The sequence below is a fragment of the Arachis hypogaea genome, chromosome 11, assembly GCF_003086295.3.
Source record: "Arachis hypogaea cultivar Tifrunner chromosome 11, arahy.Tifrunner.gnm2.J5K5, whole genome shotgun sequence".
In the NCBI taxonomy this organism is placed as follows: domain Eukaryota; kingdom Viridiplantae; phylum Streptophyta; class Magnoliopsida; order Fabales; family Fabaceae; genus Arachis; species Arachis hypogaea.
In genome coordinates this window covers 27,846,262-27,861,543 of record NC_092046.1, presented here as the reverse complement: position 1 = coordinate 27,861,543, position 15,282 = coordinate 27,846,262, and the positions used below count along the sequence as shown (strand labels likewise).

Here is a 15,282-nt window from a genome sequence, read left to right as displayed (position 1 = left end):
TTAAAACATGTTTAGACGAAGTTGAAAATTAAAGTTTAAGAACTTAAAAAAATGATTAAGATAATTGGATTCAACGAATTTTTTCGAGTGGAAAAAGGTAATTTTTTACAAAAATACACGTAAAAACGCATACTAATAATTTAACCAACTATATCAGCTTAAATTTGTTCGGTACTGTGAGTTAGGATATTAATTTATGAGTGGGCGAAATTAAAAAATTGAAAGTTATAACTTGGAAAAGTAAAATTATTTAAAATACGGTTTAAAATTTTAATCTTGAAGGTTTTGTACCAATGTTAGGTTAATGGACTAAAACGAGTGAACCGGATCCAAATGGACCCACACTCATATATATATATATATATATATATATATATATAACCCTCCAAACAATAGCTATTTCAGCACATTTTTCCATTTGGAAGAGAGGGAACACAGATTGAGAGGAGAAGTGAGAAACCCTTAAACACTATTCACATCCAAATTCAAATTACCATAATTTTTTATCCGGAGCTCCGATTGACGAGCCAGTTGTAGCCATGTATTGCTCTTCTCATCCTCTTCAATTCTATATAAGTCTTGTGGTAAGAAACTCTAAGATTTCTGTCCAGTTTTCTTTTCCCTAGTAATTCACATTTTTAGTTCAAGAGATGTTGAGTTATTGTGATTTTAGTTATTTAGGGGTGCTCTAGCATGGATATCAAGTGGGTTCCATTCAAATTTTGTGTAGATTAAGGTAAAAAAATTTAACTCCCTACATTATCTCCAATTTTATGTATGAATCCTAGTATGAATGTTAAGATATATTATTGTGACTAGATTATATGGAATAAAGATTGGTTTGGCTGAATTTGGTGTGGAGCGGAACTTGATTGGCAAATTTGAGTGCTGAAATTTGAGTGGCAGACCTTGGAGATTGAGCGAGGAAAGGCTACAAGGATTCGAACTGCCGATATTCAGGTATGGGTTTGAGTTTCAAGTATATATTATGCAAATTATGTGAATAGCTAGGTTAGTTGTCCCTAGGATAGAATTGAAATAAATTGTATGTGTTTGTGATTAGTTGAGTGAATGAAAAATTGTTGCAAATTATTGAGGATTGTAGTGTCAAGGTTTTTGAACTGGAATTGAGATTGTATGATTTTAGAGGTGTTGGAATGTGGTAATATAAATGATAAATTGTTATATTGGGTTAGCTATGATTAGTAATGGAATGAGATTTGGGCTGGGGACTAAGGTTGGGTAAGTTCATGAAAGCTTGATGGAGATATATGTGAATTTGTGATTTGTGATTGTAATGATAATGATAATGTGGAGTTTGATTAATTGTGGTATTATGCAAATATAATATTATTGATATTAATAATATTGATGGTAATTGTTGATATTAATAATATTGATTGTAATGTTTTATTCCTTGAAGTGAGCGAATAGAACCATCATACATTTTTATTTTAACAGTATCCACTCCAAAAAGGTATGATTATTTTTCATGAACACAAATTCTTCCAAGACAGGTTCATAAGTACAAAACAAATCACGATGTAAAGTCATGTGCAATGTTCTCCTGAATCTACAATCCAGACATTTTAGTAAACTTTTGCCGTCTTCAGAACTAATTGCTAATCCTCCATATAGAATTTCTCCATCATTAAGAGGTACTTACAACACATCCTTGAGAACTTGATTCTTCTAGGACTGCCCTCTCATATCACCATTGCAGCATTTGAATTGCTTCATTCCTCGTGACTTTGGTCTATTTTGACTTCCATTAGAACCACACTCCATTGGTCTCTTCTTATCATCTGTAAAATTCGCGAAATTAATAAATAGTTAGTCAATAAATAAATTATTACTTAAAAAATTAAAAAATTAAATTTTATAGTTTAATATGGTATAAATAATTAAAATATAAAATTTAACACTAATTTCAAAAATTTTAGCTCAAAATTGAGCTAAACGAACCAAATCGATTGAACCGGGCTCATATTGGGCCCATGGCCCAGCCCAACTGACACTTAATGAAAGAGCTTCAGCTCCTTCCCCTTTTCACAAATGAAACATGTTGGGGAACTAAAAGAGGGGAGTAAGGAAGAACTCTAAACACTCACTTCAATTTTCATTCCACCATCATTTTCAATCCAGATCTCCGATCGTCGCACCGTTTACAGCCATGCGATCACCGCATCGAGCTCTATAAAACCCATTGAACAATTTGGAAGGTAAGCCTCAATTTCTTTTCTATCTACTCACCCTTTCATTTTCAAAAATCTTGAGCTATTGTGTTAAAATTTTGTTGAATTTCGGTGTTTAGAATCGAATTAGCTTTGTGGAGTTGTCGGGTCTTTTCCCAAATTTCCATTGGTAAGGTGAGAAACCTCTAACTCTTGTGAATTTTTAATAACTCGGAACCCTAAATTGATTTTGAGTAATATTATTTGGTATTATATTGGATTATATGTGTTGGAACCAAATTGGTGATGTTGAAAGCTTGATTTTAGGACTTTGGAGGCTGGTTTTCTGTTTGGTGAGTATGTGGTGCTTTGGGCGTTGGTAACAGTGATATTTGTGGCGTTCCAAGTTTAGGGAGGAATCGGCTAAGGTATGATTTTGGTTTCTCGTAGAAAATATATAATGTTACATGAAAACTTAAGCTATGTGACCGTAGGTTAAGTTGAATCAGATGGAATTGTTAAGGATTAGTACTATTCGTGAAAATGTTGAGTTTATTATGAAAATATGGTAATTAATGTTGTTGATGCGGGTTGGTGAATGATTATTGATGATGGTAGAGATTGATGATGATAATAAGTGATGATCATGACATTGATTAAATAATGATTGTATTTGATTGAAAATTGTTGAATGAATTTGTTGATTTGGTAGAGTATATGTAAAAGTGCTGGGTTTATAAGTATTGATAATGATTATGAATGATAATAATGATATATTGATGAGTTTGTATTGCTGTTGATTATTGATTATTGAGTTGGAAATGAGAAATATTGAGCATAAGGATGTTATGGAAGAGATGAGATTGATATGAAATTGCTTTGAGGGTATTTGGTATTATTTTGAGGAGTAAAACAATGGTTGAAATTAAGATTTTAAAAAAAATGAGATAGAGATCATACTTTATTTTTTAATTTTTTTAATAATTGAGAGGATTCATTCACATTTCTGTATGTCTATTTCATAGGCAAAGTTTTATATTCATGGTACTTTAATCTAGTAGTAATAAAAAATTTAATGTGAGAAGGCTTGTTATACAAACATGTAAGATTCTTAGATCTTACGACATTTGAGTCAAGATTTAGTATGAGATGCTTAAAAAAAAATATCAAAATATTAAAATAATATAATCATGCTACATAAACATAGAGTCATCATATATATATATATATATATATATATATTTGAAAAAGTTTAATTATGCTACTCTAAAAAATCAATTATTCTGTCATAATAGGTTTGATTATTCTATGTCAGATTTGATGATTCTACTAGTTGATTATTTTGTTAAAACATGTGAAGTAACATTTATAAATATATCTCTTTAGAATTATTTTATTAGTATTTAAATATTAGATGTAAAATGAAAAATATTTAAAGCAAAAATGAAACCAATTCCAAACACTAAGGATAGGAAAGTATATGTACCCAAAAAAAAGGAAGATATAATTCATAGATTCTAACTAAGCAGTATATCATTTATCGTTTAATTTTTTTTTTTTTTCAAAATTAGGAGTGAAATTTGAATTCGAAATCTTTAAGTGAGGATGGAGAGACTATATATCATTTGAGTTATAATTCGCTGGTTCGTTTGAAGTATTTTTCATTAACTAAAAAAATTTACACATAATCATTATATAAATTAGTTTATATTCAAAATTCAGAATTGAATAAATAGATAAAAATATATATAAGAGTTGAATCGAAATAAACGCACAACAAAATTCATATATATCAAAATACATTTCAAAAACTCTTTTTAATAGAAAAAAATACACACCAAAGATTTGTAAATATCAAATCCTTACTAACAAACAACATGACACTTTTGTCTATCCAAAATAATTTTTGATATTTACAGATCTTTTAGGTATACTTTTATCTATCCCAAATATTTTCCCGTGTACCCTTCTAAATTCTTAATCTTTACCATGCATTGCACATGTGGTATAAATGGGAAAACACCTCTCCACAGTACAAAATTGCAATGCTCACAATAGTACGCATTATGCTTAATTTTATAACTTTTATAAATTTATAATAATATTTAACAACTTACCATATATCGCATGGGTTAAAATCTAGTATTCTCTGTATTTTACAAGCGAATAGAAATAATAAAATAACATAAAAAGAAAAAAAAAGAAAGGACAAGGTATTTAACCATAAATTCATTACTTTTTAAGTTCCTTTGCGGAGTTTGAAAGCAAAACTAATTTAAATTGTTCCCCAAAATGTGACAACAATAACAATTCGAATCACCCTATTGTGAGTGCCACCAACCCTCTACATACTTCTCCACATTGACATCAACCTGAAAAATCAGCCATGACCACAGTAAAATGCAGCAACTTTCTTCAAGTCAAGTCAAGAACACATGACCAAAGCTTTCAGGTCTTTCAGCGCTTGATCAAGTGCATACACTATCATCTTCTTTATCTGTTCCATCACCATAAAAAGAAGAAAAATATTGCACATCTCTTACATAACATAGTTTTGAAGCTAACATCATGATAAAAAATAGCAGAAGAAACTATATTCAAGAAACAAATCACCTCAAGTTTATCTTCACGAGCTTTGTGGTTCTTCGGAAGCTTACGGAACTCGTTAGTTAAACGCAGACACTCATGGATATTTTCCGGCGACACAAAGTCTACAGCAACTTTTGTACATGACTGTGCAAGGTTTTCGAACATAGATATTAGAACAACAGATACAACCAAATGAGCTCCACGGTAATGCAATCAAAATTGTGTGGAAGATATTTCACCTTGAGATTTCTCACTTGGTGCGGGCATCCAGCAGGAATAAACACTGCTTCCCCAAGCTTCTGCTCAAATGTCCATGGCTCTATACCTGAAAGTTGCTATTTATGCAAGTTAACAAATTACAAGCACTGAGCAAGCGACATGAAATTCTATGTACTAACCAAACTCCTCCTTCAACTTCCTTTTGTGCTCCATATTCAGATAAAAACATTGGTCGTGAATAGGATGGACAACCTAACCACCAAAGAATTTAATTAGAGAAACAAGCATGCAAAGGACAAGCAGAAATGTAACGAGCAGAAATGTAATTTGTTATTACAACACTACCTGTTCAACCGGACAGCAATAAGTGTGTCTAAATTCTTTTGAATGTTTCCTTAGATATGTTTCTAACTTTTCAACATCCTCTCTACGAAAGATATCCCATAGAGCACCACCTGTTTCTCCGGTTTCATCTTCGTTAGAGATGGCAGGGGAATCGGCCTCCTTAGACTTGTCAAGTGGAAAGACTGTTCCATTCATTTCAATAGGGCACTTCTTGATATCTTGGGGGCTTACTGCTGCTTTATCTTCTATCTGTTTTCTGTCATCTTTGCAAGGTTGAACACTTGGGCACTCAGAATCCCTCTCTTCCGACCAGTGTTCTTCCTCATCTTGTGCTGCATGTGCTTCTTTCAGCTTTGAAATAACAGAGTACTGTTCACCACTCAGTGTTACCTCAGCTGTATGTGTCAAAATATTCACCTGTGACAATTAAGCAATAAGAAAAACAGAAGTCAATATGCTTCAGCTTGATATTTGACACACGAAGAAGTTTCCAAACAAAGTGTCACTTCTCAACCTCTCAAGATCAAATTGTTCATTCATATTTGTGTACAGTATACTTATGCATATTAACACAGAAAAAGTTCTTGATATAATATACCATTTTGGAATAGCTAAATTAATATGGAAAGCTATAGTTCCTAAAATTAAAGGAAAGATAGAAAATCGAATGAATATATTGCGGGACTATCATTCAATGAGGAGGATCCTATTCCAACAACAAAATTACAGTTTAGCGTACCGCATCTGACATATCACAGTGAAGCTTTGTTACAGAGTCTCCTCTACCAAGTTCTTCTTTAATTCCATAAGCTATATATGTTTTCGGACCCATGTCAGGTTTTAGGACATGGGCTGGCAATTTTACAGCAAGATTGATAATTCCATTACGAGGGTCACTATACTCCTGAAATGGCAAGCAACGTATAAACTCATCACAATGGCGGGGCAGAAGATCTTCAAATTTATCCGATGGGGGCCAATCTTTTAGCTTGAGCATCTCTGGCCACAGATTTCGATATGTTCTTCCCCCAGTATAACCTTTAAAGAACTTATGAGTATTAATTTCTACCTACAAAGGTTCATGAGTGTGAATACCGGTCAGAGTGATGGTATGCTGCAGGAAAAACAGTAAAACTCCTATACCTAAGATTTAATAAGATAGAACAATAGAATAATAAGATGGCAGTTGAAGTAAGCAACCATGTTCTAAAGAATAAGGATATTGGCATTGAATATAAACTATGATTAGAATACAAATCATTGTTGATTAGAATACCATATTCAGTACACAAGCCTTACACATACAAATTTCAAATTTAGATTATTGTTTTTTTATTTTTCAAAAAAAAAATATATCGAGAGAAAATGTAGGTGCTAAAAGAATTTGTATGTAATCCTCAAAAGATAGGAATATCACAGTCAATCTATGAAAGACAAGGATATTTTAGAGAGTAAAGGACTACACTGTATAAATTTAGGCACAAAATAGTCAAAATAAAAGTGAAAACTAACAAAGGAAATAGAAGAACCAAACCTCACAACCAGCTAGGCAATCCATGGCCTTCACTTCTGACATTTTTGAGCTGATGTCTGAAGCTGAACTTTCACATAATACTCGCCACATGACCATTGGCTCCCAGCTCAGACCAGTTCCCTGTGTTAGAACATCACGAACTATAACTGGTTCACCATTAGACCAGTGCTTTTGAAATAACAAGAAGCTTTCTTTTGAAATGTCTCCTGACTCTGGACAGTATATGTTATTATCATTTGTTCCTTCTCGGAATGCTGCCCTTCTCATTAAGTTATAACTTGATGCTGCTCCTTTCTGTTGAACTATTTTTTGTTCCATTTCACAAAACCTCAGCATCTCATGCGCTTTAGCTTCCAATTTAGATAGCCATCCACGAGGTAGGATACACCTCAGCTCTAATATAGAACTACCACAACCCCCAACCTCCTTCGGTGCACAAGGGATCCTTCCATCACTATCCGCATTCCACAATGAAGATAGCTGAATATGACCATTTGGGGCCTCTAGAACCGGGGATACTAGAAGAGGATCACCACCATGCATATAATCATATCCTCTATTCACATACTGGAACTTCATCTCAGCCCGTGATGTGATGCTTCGATTGCGAATTTCTTGGCAACAACTTAGGCAAAGTTCAAAGGAACAATTGGGGCAGTTTCGATGAAGGTCAACAATTGAAGTGGCACAATGATCACTGTTCCACAACCCAAGAATGAATTAAAGATCTTATAGAACATGGAAAGAAGCCTCGCTAGTATAAGCTGAAGGAAACTTACCAATAGACACGTTCATTGTCGCCACAAAGACTCTGCGGTATCTCAATATCACACCCTGAGTTCATGAAAGATGTTTTATTGTTGACAATTCTTCAATGTAATGACCAAAAACCAAAAGAAGAAGATTAATACCTTGTATTTTAGCTTCAATCTCTTCCTCTTGACTCTGTTCATGACGAATTTGTTTCAGAAAAGGAACAAGTAAGCTAATCGTATAATGTAGATGCTGAACCCTTTCGGTGTCAGTTATGTCCTTGGTAGATGTCTGAAAGTGAATATTCAAAAACAGAAAAGAAAAGATGAAAAAGGGTTAATATATACTCGTGATTTGAGGCATTTTTTCCCATTATAGAATTTGATTTCAGAATTAATATAATTCACAGGATATTAGATCGTAGTAATCTGAACCTTAATTGTTCCTCTTGAACACAAACAAACATTGCAATTGCAATTATTGCGGCAACATGGGCAACTTTCAGCAATTTCTTCTACTGACATATCAGGGTACCTTGCATTTAAAAATGAAAACCACACCAATATTGTAAGGGTATGCCACAAACTGCATGGTTTAAATTGCATAGTTAAACATAAGCTGCCGTACCACTGGTTGATGCACCGCAGACAGTACATTTTCCTACATTTAGAACAAGGCACAAATGTTGTTCTCTCCTTCTTCAAGCATTGATGACATTTCCGGGGATTCTGTTCAACAACCTGAAAACAAAATTAGTTAGGTACCCTTGAAGTATGATATAATTATTAGCCCTGAGTACATGGTCCTAAAAGATCAAGTTTCCCAGCATTGGAAATTTATTATAAATGATAGCTACCGTAGTATTATCATCCATTCTTCTAGCCCTTCTTGTGTACTTTGTCTTTAGAAGGAAAAGCATTTCATCATCATCATCCAAATCGTCAATCAAGAGACCATCTTCATATTGGTCATTCTTATTTGAGGTGTTGAATTTCTTTGGTTCATCTACCTTCCTGGTAGTCCTGTTTGAACTGAACAGAAGGTCTTTTTTCCCTTCTGACTTTGGTTCCGTAAAATCATGCTTGTGATTTTCTTGAACCTTTCTTTTCTTCAAAACACCAGAAGTTCTAGAATATTTTGAGGTTTTGTGTGCACTTTTGCCAATAAGCTTATTTGATTGTTCTTGTTTCACAAATGGAACCTCCATTCCTACCAAAGAACTCCTCTCCAGAGTTCCCATAGTTTTTACTCCCTCTTCTGGCTCTGGCTCCTCATCACTCCCGTTAACAATATTCTCCTCGGCCTTTCTCTTTGAATTCCGGAAAGTTCTTGAGTATCTTGAGTACTGTAGATTATCCTCAGTCTGTTGATTTGACTGTTGTTGTCTAGGAACAGCTACCTCCATTCTTGCTGCAGAATAGACCAAAAATCAATCTCAGATAATTACAACTATTCAAATGTTCTACCCTAGATTGTCACTCATTCACCCACGTTAATGGGGTGTATTCACATCATGTGAACAATTTGGCTGAAGGCATAACAATGCATAGCAAATTAACAATATGTTGGTATAGCAGACCAATTACTTACCATCAGAACCTCAATCATTATTCATGAACACAACTATTTTGGGGGAAACAATGTGAACAATTACAACTACGTTTCAGTGGCTAAATGCATAACAATGTATAGAAAATTAGCAAATGTGCTGGTATAAAAGACTAATTAATTACCATCAAGAGGTGAATTATGAGTTATTTATCCAAATTATTTGCGGAAAAGGACTCCTCTTTTTTCTTTTTCTTTTTCTTTTTTTTTTTATTTTTTTTGTTCATGTTTATTAAATACGGTAAATCCATCCTATTGTGAAATTCATCAAGAAATTAACAGGTACAAGAACAATTGATGAATTTCAATATACAGTTCCTTCAGGCAAAGAGATACAACTGAGTTGACTAGAGAGTGAAGTCAACCCAATAAAATCCTTTCAACCAAGAACGCGACTTTGCCCATAACACATAAACAAAACAGGGAGAAAAAAAATCTAGAATTTCGAATTGCATTGCTTTAGTGATCAGTAATTATGCAACAAAGAAACCATCGAACTCGAAATCAACAACGTCTCCAAAACAGTTTTTGCATGCGTCTTGAATGATTCACGCCGCCGGTAAAACGAAAAATAAATAAAACAAAAAAGATAAAAAAAACAAAAGAAAACAAATTGAGAAAGGAAGGTAAGGTACCTAATCAAGAAAAGCATGTAAAGAGCGGTTGAGCCGATGAAATCGTTCGAGATTGTAGAATAGAACAGAGCAGTATTAATGGCGTTTGATATGATGAGTAAAGAGAGAGATACGGATGGAAATATTAATTAATCAAATAATTGATTGATTGATTGCAGAGAGCTAGAGAGAGAGATTTAAGGGGAAGTCATCCACCGCTTGGCTGAAAAAAAAACAAGTGCAGCAAGTGTTTGTTTTTTTTTTTTGTTTTACGATAACGATGTGATCCCCCTTATAATGCCGTACAGGTAAACCAATGCAAACATTCGTTCACTCACACTCACTCACACTCAGATTAGGGCTTTTTGTTTTGGCAATAATCCCAACCAGACAGATTAAAAATAGCTATTTTGGATCCTGAAAGATTAGGTGCTGAAAAAATTGATGAAGAATTAAATGAATTTTTTTATATAAAAGATAAATTATATTCAATAAAAATATCTAATAATTAAATTTTAGTTGATTCTGTTTAAAAATATATTAAATTCTAAAATTAGTTTTACTGTTAATCATCTTCAATCTTCAACTTCTAACTTCTTATTATGTCTCTTTTAGACAGTGTTTAGTTATATCTTAGACATAACTATAGACACTGAAATATAGGTGGCTGATTTGTTCGTCCAATTATCTTTGGGACTAATGTTAGTCCTTTAGTCTGACTTTTAATTTAAACTGTTAGATCATTTTATTATTATATCTAACGATATGGATTAAATACAAATTTATATGTTTAATTTTATTAAATGCTCTCTAATATTTAATATTTTTATAAATAATTTCCTCCTCCTTCTTATTATTTGTTTTGCAGATGGAGTCTCTTCTTCTTCTTCACCACCGCAATGAAAACCGGCGCTAGCAGCAACTGGTAGGGTCTGTATCGAGACTATACATGAATGCATGCAATTGTCCGAGCCGGGATCGAGACTATTTCGCACCCTTGCCCACCCCGCCTCTAAAATTTGTGTTCTTCTCGTCATGTGGTGTTCTTCGAGGAGGAAATCTTTTTCATCGAAATTGCCACACATACATACACAGAGACACATACTTCACATTTGAGACAGAAAATCAAAAAAGAAGAAACAAAAGAAAAGAAAATCTTCGCAGAAAATTATGGCTTCAAAGGAGACCCAAGACTTCTAGCCATTTCTCAAACCATCAGAGTGGTTCCTCACTTCCCCAAATAAGGTATCCATTTTTTTCCTTATAACGTTTTTATTTTCATATTTTAGAATAGCAAAAAAAATTATTTTATTGTAATTTCTTTAATTTTTGAACCTTATTCATCAACAGATTTATAGCTGTGACTATTTGGTTTCATAATATTTATATGTTTAGAAGTCTAAAATTAATGGTGTGCCACACACAATTAATGAAAAGACATTCATATGAGACCAACTACAAGCTAATAGAATAAATCTAGCCATGAAACAAGATTTCTTTCCCCTAAATACATTTTTCTTGCCACCATTATCCAAATCTAACCAAATGAAAAAATCATGTTACTATAATGCAATGATTAAGGTGACAATCTCACATTACTGGTTTTAAATGGTCATGATATGTCAGTTTGACTTAATAAACCCTAAAATGGAGAAGTTTCTTTCTTTGACTTTTAGGTACAAATTCATATGCATTTTGTGCAAGTATTGAAGATCCAAAGTGAGTTCCCCTTTTGCAGCTCACACTTGTAGGATTATTGTTGTTGAACTATCCTATATGAAACCTCTGAATTTCAGACCATGATTAATGTGGATGACACGATAGTAACTAGGGAAGAAATTGCTTGAACTATCCTATATGAAACCTCTGAACTTTTAGTCGCGACTCTGGTCTCTGGGTTCTTCAATGGTTGTCTATGAGAGAGAACTTTAATCCCACGGTGTTGGGCATTATAAGTTCTAAAGACATATTGATTAATTATATACATGTTAAGCATATTATTTAACTAATTTATCCATATTTGCAGATAAATGAGCAATATATTCGTACATCCGTTGTGATAGATCTTTTGTTGGGGATGTGCAATGACCAGAAATACGAGTTTCAGAAGAAGAGTAATGATTTCTGGGCTACTCTTTAAAGTGAATAGCATGGAGATCAACATTTTTACTTTTTTAGTTATTATTTGAAAAATTTGCTGTAATCCTCAATTATGTTTGTGTATTAATTTAGTTATTGGTGTGAATAAATAATTGTAACTTTATGCTTGTCTATTATAATCTAAATAGCCTGTGCTAAGAATTATTATTATGATCATAGATATTTAGGAATATATTCATCATGTGTTCTTTGTCATTTCAATTTGAAAATGATTAGTTAAAGATTCATACATGATTATAACTACACGACCCTCATGCCATAGCTAGGAAGCCTTTCATGCATCATGCACATATTCCTCTAATCCCATTTTATACAGGTATGAAATACACACGCTTTATTTGTGAATGAAACTTTGAAATGGAGGATTTTGGTTGATTTCTGACTTTCCAAGCTTCTTGAGATCCGTAACTCCCACAATTTCTAATCCGATAAACGTGATCGCATCTTCCTCCTCTACACAGTGACGTGCATTTTATTCAGTGGAATCACAAAGTGAAGCTGTCCCTACCGGGAACCAATTCAGCCAAACCAAAGAAGGAGAGGAACCACTGAGTTTTCGACATTTTTGCTCTATTTTACCGATCAGAAATCTTCTCCGATATCTTGTGTGTGTTCTGCGCTTTATAGAGGTAGGGTTTGACTCTTTAATTGGTTAAAATTATGAATTAATTGATATATGTGATTAGATTATTGTTTGTTGATATTTGTTCAAATCTGTGATTATTGGTTGTTGAAATTTTAGTTGAATTACTGCTGGAAATTGTTGTTGTGATTCGGCCATGTTGAGGAATTGGAAACTAATATGTTGTTGAATAATTGACTGAAATCTGAGTTATATGATAATATGTAACCGAGTTCTGTCTGTCGGATGTTGATTTGGGATAAAATATAACTAAAATGAATATTTTGAATGGAGGTTTCGAGTACAAAGGAGCAGAGGCTTAACTTTTGAAAAAGATTTAATGAATAAAAATTATTTATTTATAAATATATGAACTTTATTGAAATTAAATTGAATTGGTTTTGGAAGAAAAATAATTGGTTTGAAATAAAGGGTTTAAAGTAGAAGACAGCTTTGGAAAAAATATGACTCTAATTGAACGTAAAAGGTTTTATTTTGAAAACGGAAGAACCATGCCCAATTTACTTATTTTAATGAAGTTTTGAGTATTTGAAAATTGTAAAATATTTTAAATAATTTATAAAGTAACAAGTGAAGACTGTGTCTTTTTATAGAAGTTCAGAGTTATTTAGAATAATTTTTAAAGTACGTAAATTTAATTAATGTAATTTGCAGAATATGCCATTTTTCAAAGTTTAAGCATATTTATGTATTTTAGTCCTGTGGACATATTTATGCATATTTTTAAAAGTATTTATAGAATTTAAACATAACTCTGAGATATTCAAAAAAGTGATTCCAAAGTTAAATCTCATTACCTGCTCTGTTTTAGTTTATTATTTTAAAGAAACTGTGGAATTTCGGATAAAGAATTATTATATCTTGAAAGTTATTTGATTATGTGATGAGATAATTGTGGTTGGAAGTGCTACACCAATGACTCTTCTTGTCATCGATTTATCTGGTAATTTTTCAAAGAGTGGTACGGGCACTATAGCCCAAGAGTGTGACCCGTCACTTTAATCGTGGAAGCGGTATGGGCACTATAGCCCAAGAGCGTGTGGGCACTATAACCCAAGAGTGTACCGGCCACTATACCCCGAAGCGAAGGCAACGAGAGATAACATCCGTAAGGATGTAATGTCGGGTGTAGGTCGAAAATCGACGGATGAGCTCATTACCTGCACTAGGGCTAGACATGCATCATACTTAGTTGCGCATATCACCTGTGTGTGTGTTGAATTGGTTCTTGTAGTTGTATGTTATGTTGTTGTTTGCTTTTGTTTGTTGTTTTCTCTATGTTCTTTCGTTGTGGTTTGATTGATCTGGGACATATGGTCGTTATATAAAAAGAAAATTAATTTATTTGGCAGATAGAGATTATGGATCTGACTTCTAAGGACGATGAGGATCCTGAGATGGATATAGAGATTGTGGACTTGACTTCTGACAGTGATTAGGTAGTGATATCAGCATCTTCTTTTGGCAGCTCTCCAATTTAGTATTTCTTTTGTCTTAGACTCTCACTTTTATTTTTTGAGATATCAGGTTAGAAGATTAGGGACTTTCTATATGGGCCAGACCCCGAAGATATTTTGAGTTGTATATATGTTCATGACTGTGAGGGAGTAACTAACTTTTCATCTTTTGGGTATTGTGTGTGTGTGTGTGTGTGTCTATATATATATATATATATATATATATATTTTTTTTTTTCGTTTTGGTTGCGATTTTATTTTCTTTAAGGAAGGTTTTTCATAAAAAGTCGATTTTCATTAACCTGATTACAGACTTGATATTAGTAATAATAGTGTCGGTGTAGTTTCAAGTTGGTAACACTCGATGTTTCGGTATGAGTATGTCATACTGAAATTCGGGTTGTTACAACGAAGATGCTGCTGGAGGCGGCGACGACACTGCTTGTGGTGTTAACGACAGTGATTGAGTGATAGTGACCAACAATGAGAGTGAGTGAGGGTGGCGGTTACTGACAAAACGATAGCAAATGATGGAGATGGAAGGGCTAACGATGTGAGGAAAAGAGAAAGGGAAGAGAAGTGAGGTTGATGATGTTGCATAAATGGAGGGGAAGGGTTCGTAAATTTGAATTTAGGGTCAAATTTAGAAAACCAAATCCGCCGATAAACCCGCTGCTAACCTCCGACGATAAATTTGACGGTATTCAGCATTTTTCTTGTAGTATTTTTCTTCTTTTGAACTTACCACTCTTACCTTTTTTGGCTCTGGAATTACTTTAAATAAGTTTTAATTTAGAAATTAAGAAAAAGGAGAGACCTAACTAAGATAATCTATATGATAGAAACTTTCAATTTGACAAAAAAAAATCAAATTATGTGACAAAGGACACAAAATAAGGAGAGACAATTTTCTAGAGGTTTAGAGACATGATGCGTGAGCATCATCTGTATCTTTTATATGTAATTTATATAGTTTTTCTGTTGATTTGTTAGAGGATTTCAGTGGATTAGCCCCATTGGATACTACTTTGAATTTCGTGGCTTTTGATTGATTTCAAAAAATATTCTGGTGAAGAATTGATGAAAATGGCATTAAGAAGTAAAAGAAGACCGTGCATACGCATCATCCATATGTACGCATCACTGGAGCAAAATGGGAGATTGTGCATACGCATTCGTTGCGCGT

At 33.2% G+C, this 15,282-nt stretch overlaps 1 protein-coding gene and 1 long non-coding RNA gene across 2 annotated transcripts; one reads left to right on the top strand and one right to left on the bottom strand.

The window, feature by feature from the left end:
- Positions 1-387: 387 nt before the first annotated feature.
- LOC112720585 (uncharacterized) lies at positions 388-12,168 on the top strand. Its single transcript, XR_003162263.3, has 8 exons — positions 388-584; positions 674-736; positions 820-2,222; positions 2,315-2,369; positions 2,502-2,602; positions 10,705-11,081; positions 11,513-11,555; positions 11,863-12,168. It is a non-coding gene; the product is annotated as an uncharacterized lncRNA (long non-coding RNA).
- On the bottom strand, positions 4,242-10,208 carry LOC112720584 (lysine-specific demethylase JMJ26). Its single transcript, XM_025771569.3, has 13 exons — positions 9,858-10,208; positions 8,471-9,024; positions 8,242-8,354; positions 8,049-8,148; positions 7,773-7,905; positions 7,641-7,695; positions 6,862-7,558; positions 6,067-6,396; positions 5,328-5,744; positions 5,162-5,234; positions 5,003-5,088; positions 4,788-4,907; positions 4,242-4,671 (listed from the first exon to the last, which is right to left on the bottom strand). Exons 2-13 carry the CDS (start codon positions 9,017-9,019, stop codon positions 4,600-4,602), a joined length of 2,745 nt encoding a protein of 914 aa, XP_025627354.1. The 5' UTR covers positions 9,020-9,024; positions 9,858-10,208; the 3' UTR covers positions 4,242-4,599.
- Positions 12,169-15,282: the final 3,114 nt, after the last annotated feature.

What these genes read in the sequence shown, in the direction of transcription:
- LOC112720584 (XM_025771569.3), bottom strand. Translation starts at nt 9,019, where the DNA reads ATGGAGGTAGCTGTTCCTAGACAACAACAGTCAAATCAACAGACTGAG. An exon ending in GACAATGAACGTGTCTATTG is followed by an intron (nt 7,559 to 7,640) that starts GTAAGTTTCCTT and finishes GTTGTGGAACAG; the next exon opens with TGATCATTGTGCCACTTCAA. An exon ending in CTCGTGAAGATAAACTTGAG is followed by an intron (nt 4,672 to 4,787) that starts GTGATTTGTTTC and finishes GTGATGGAACAG; the next exon opens with ATAAAGAAGATGATAGTGTA.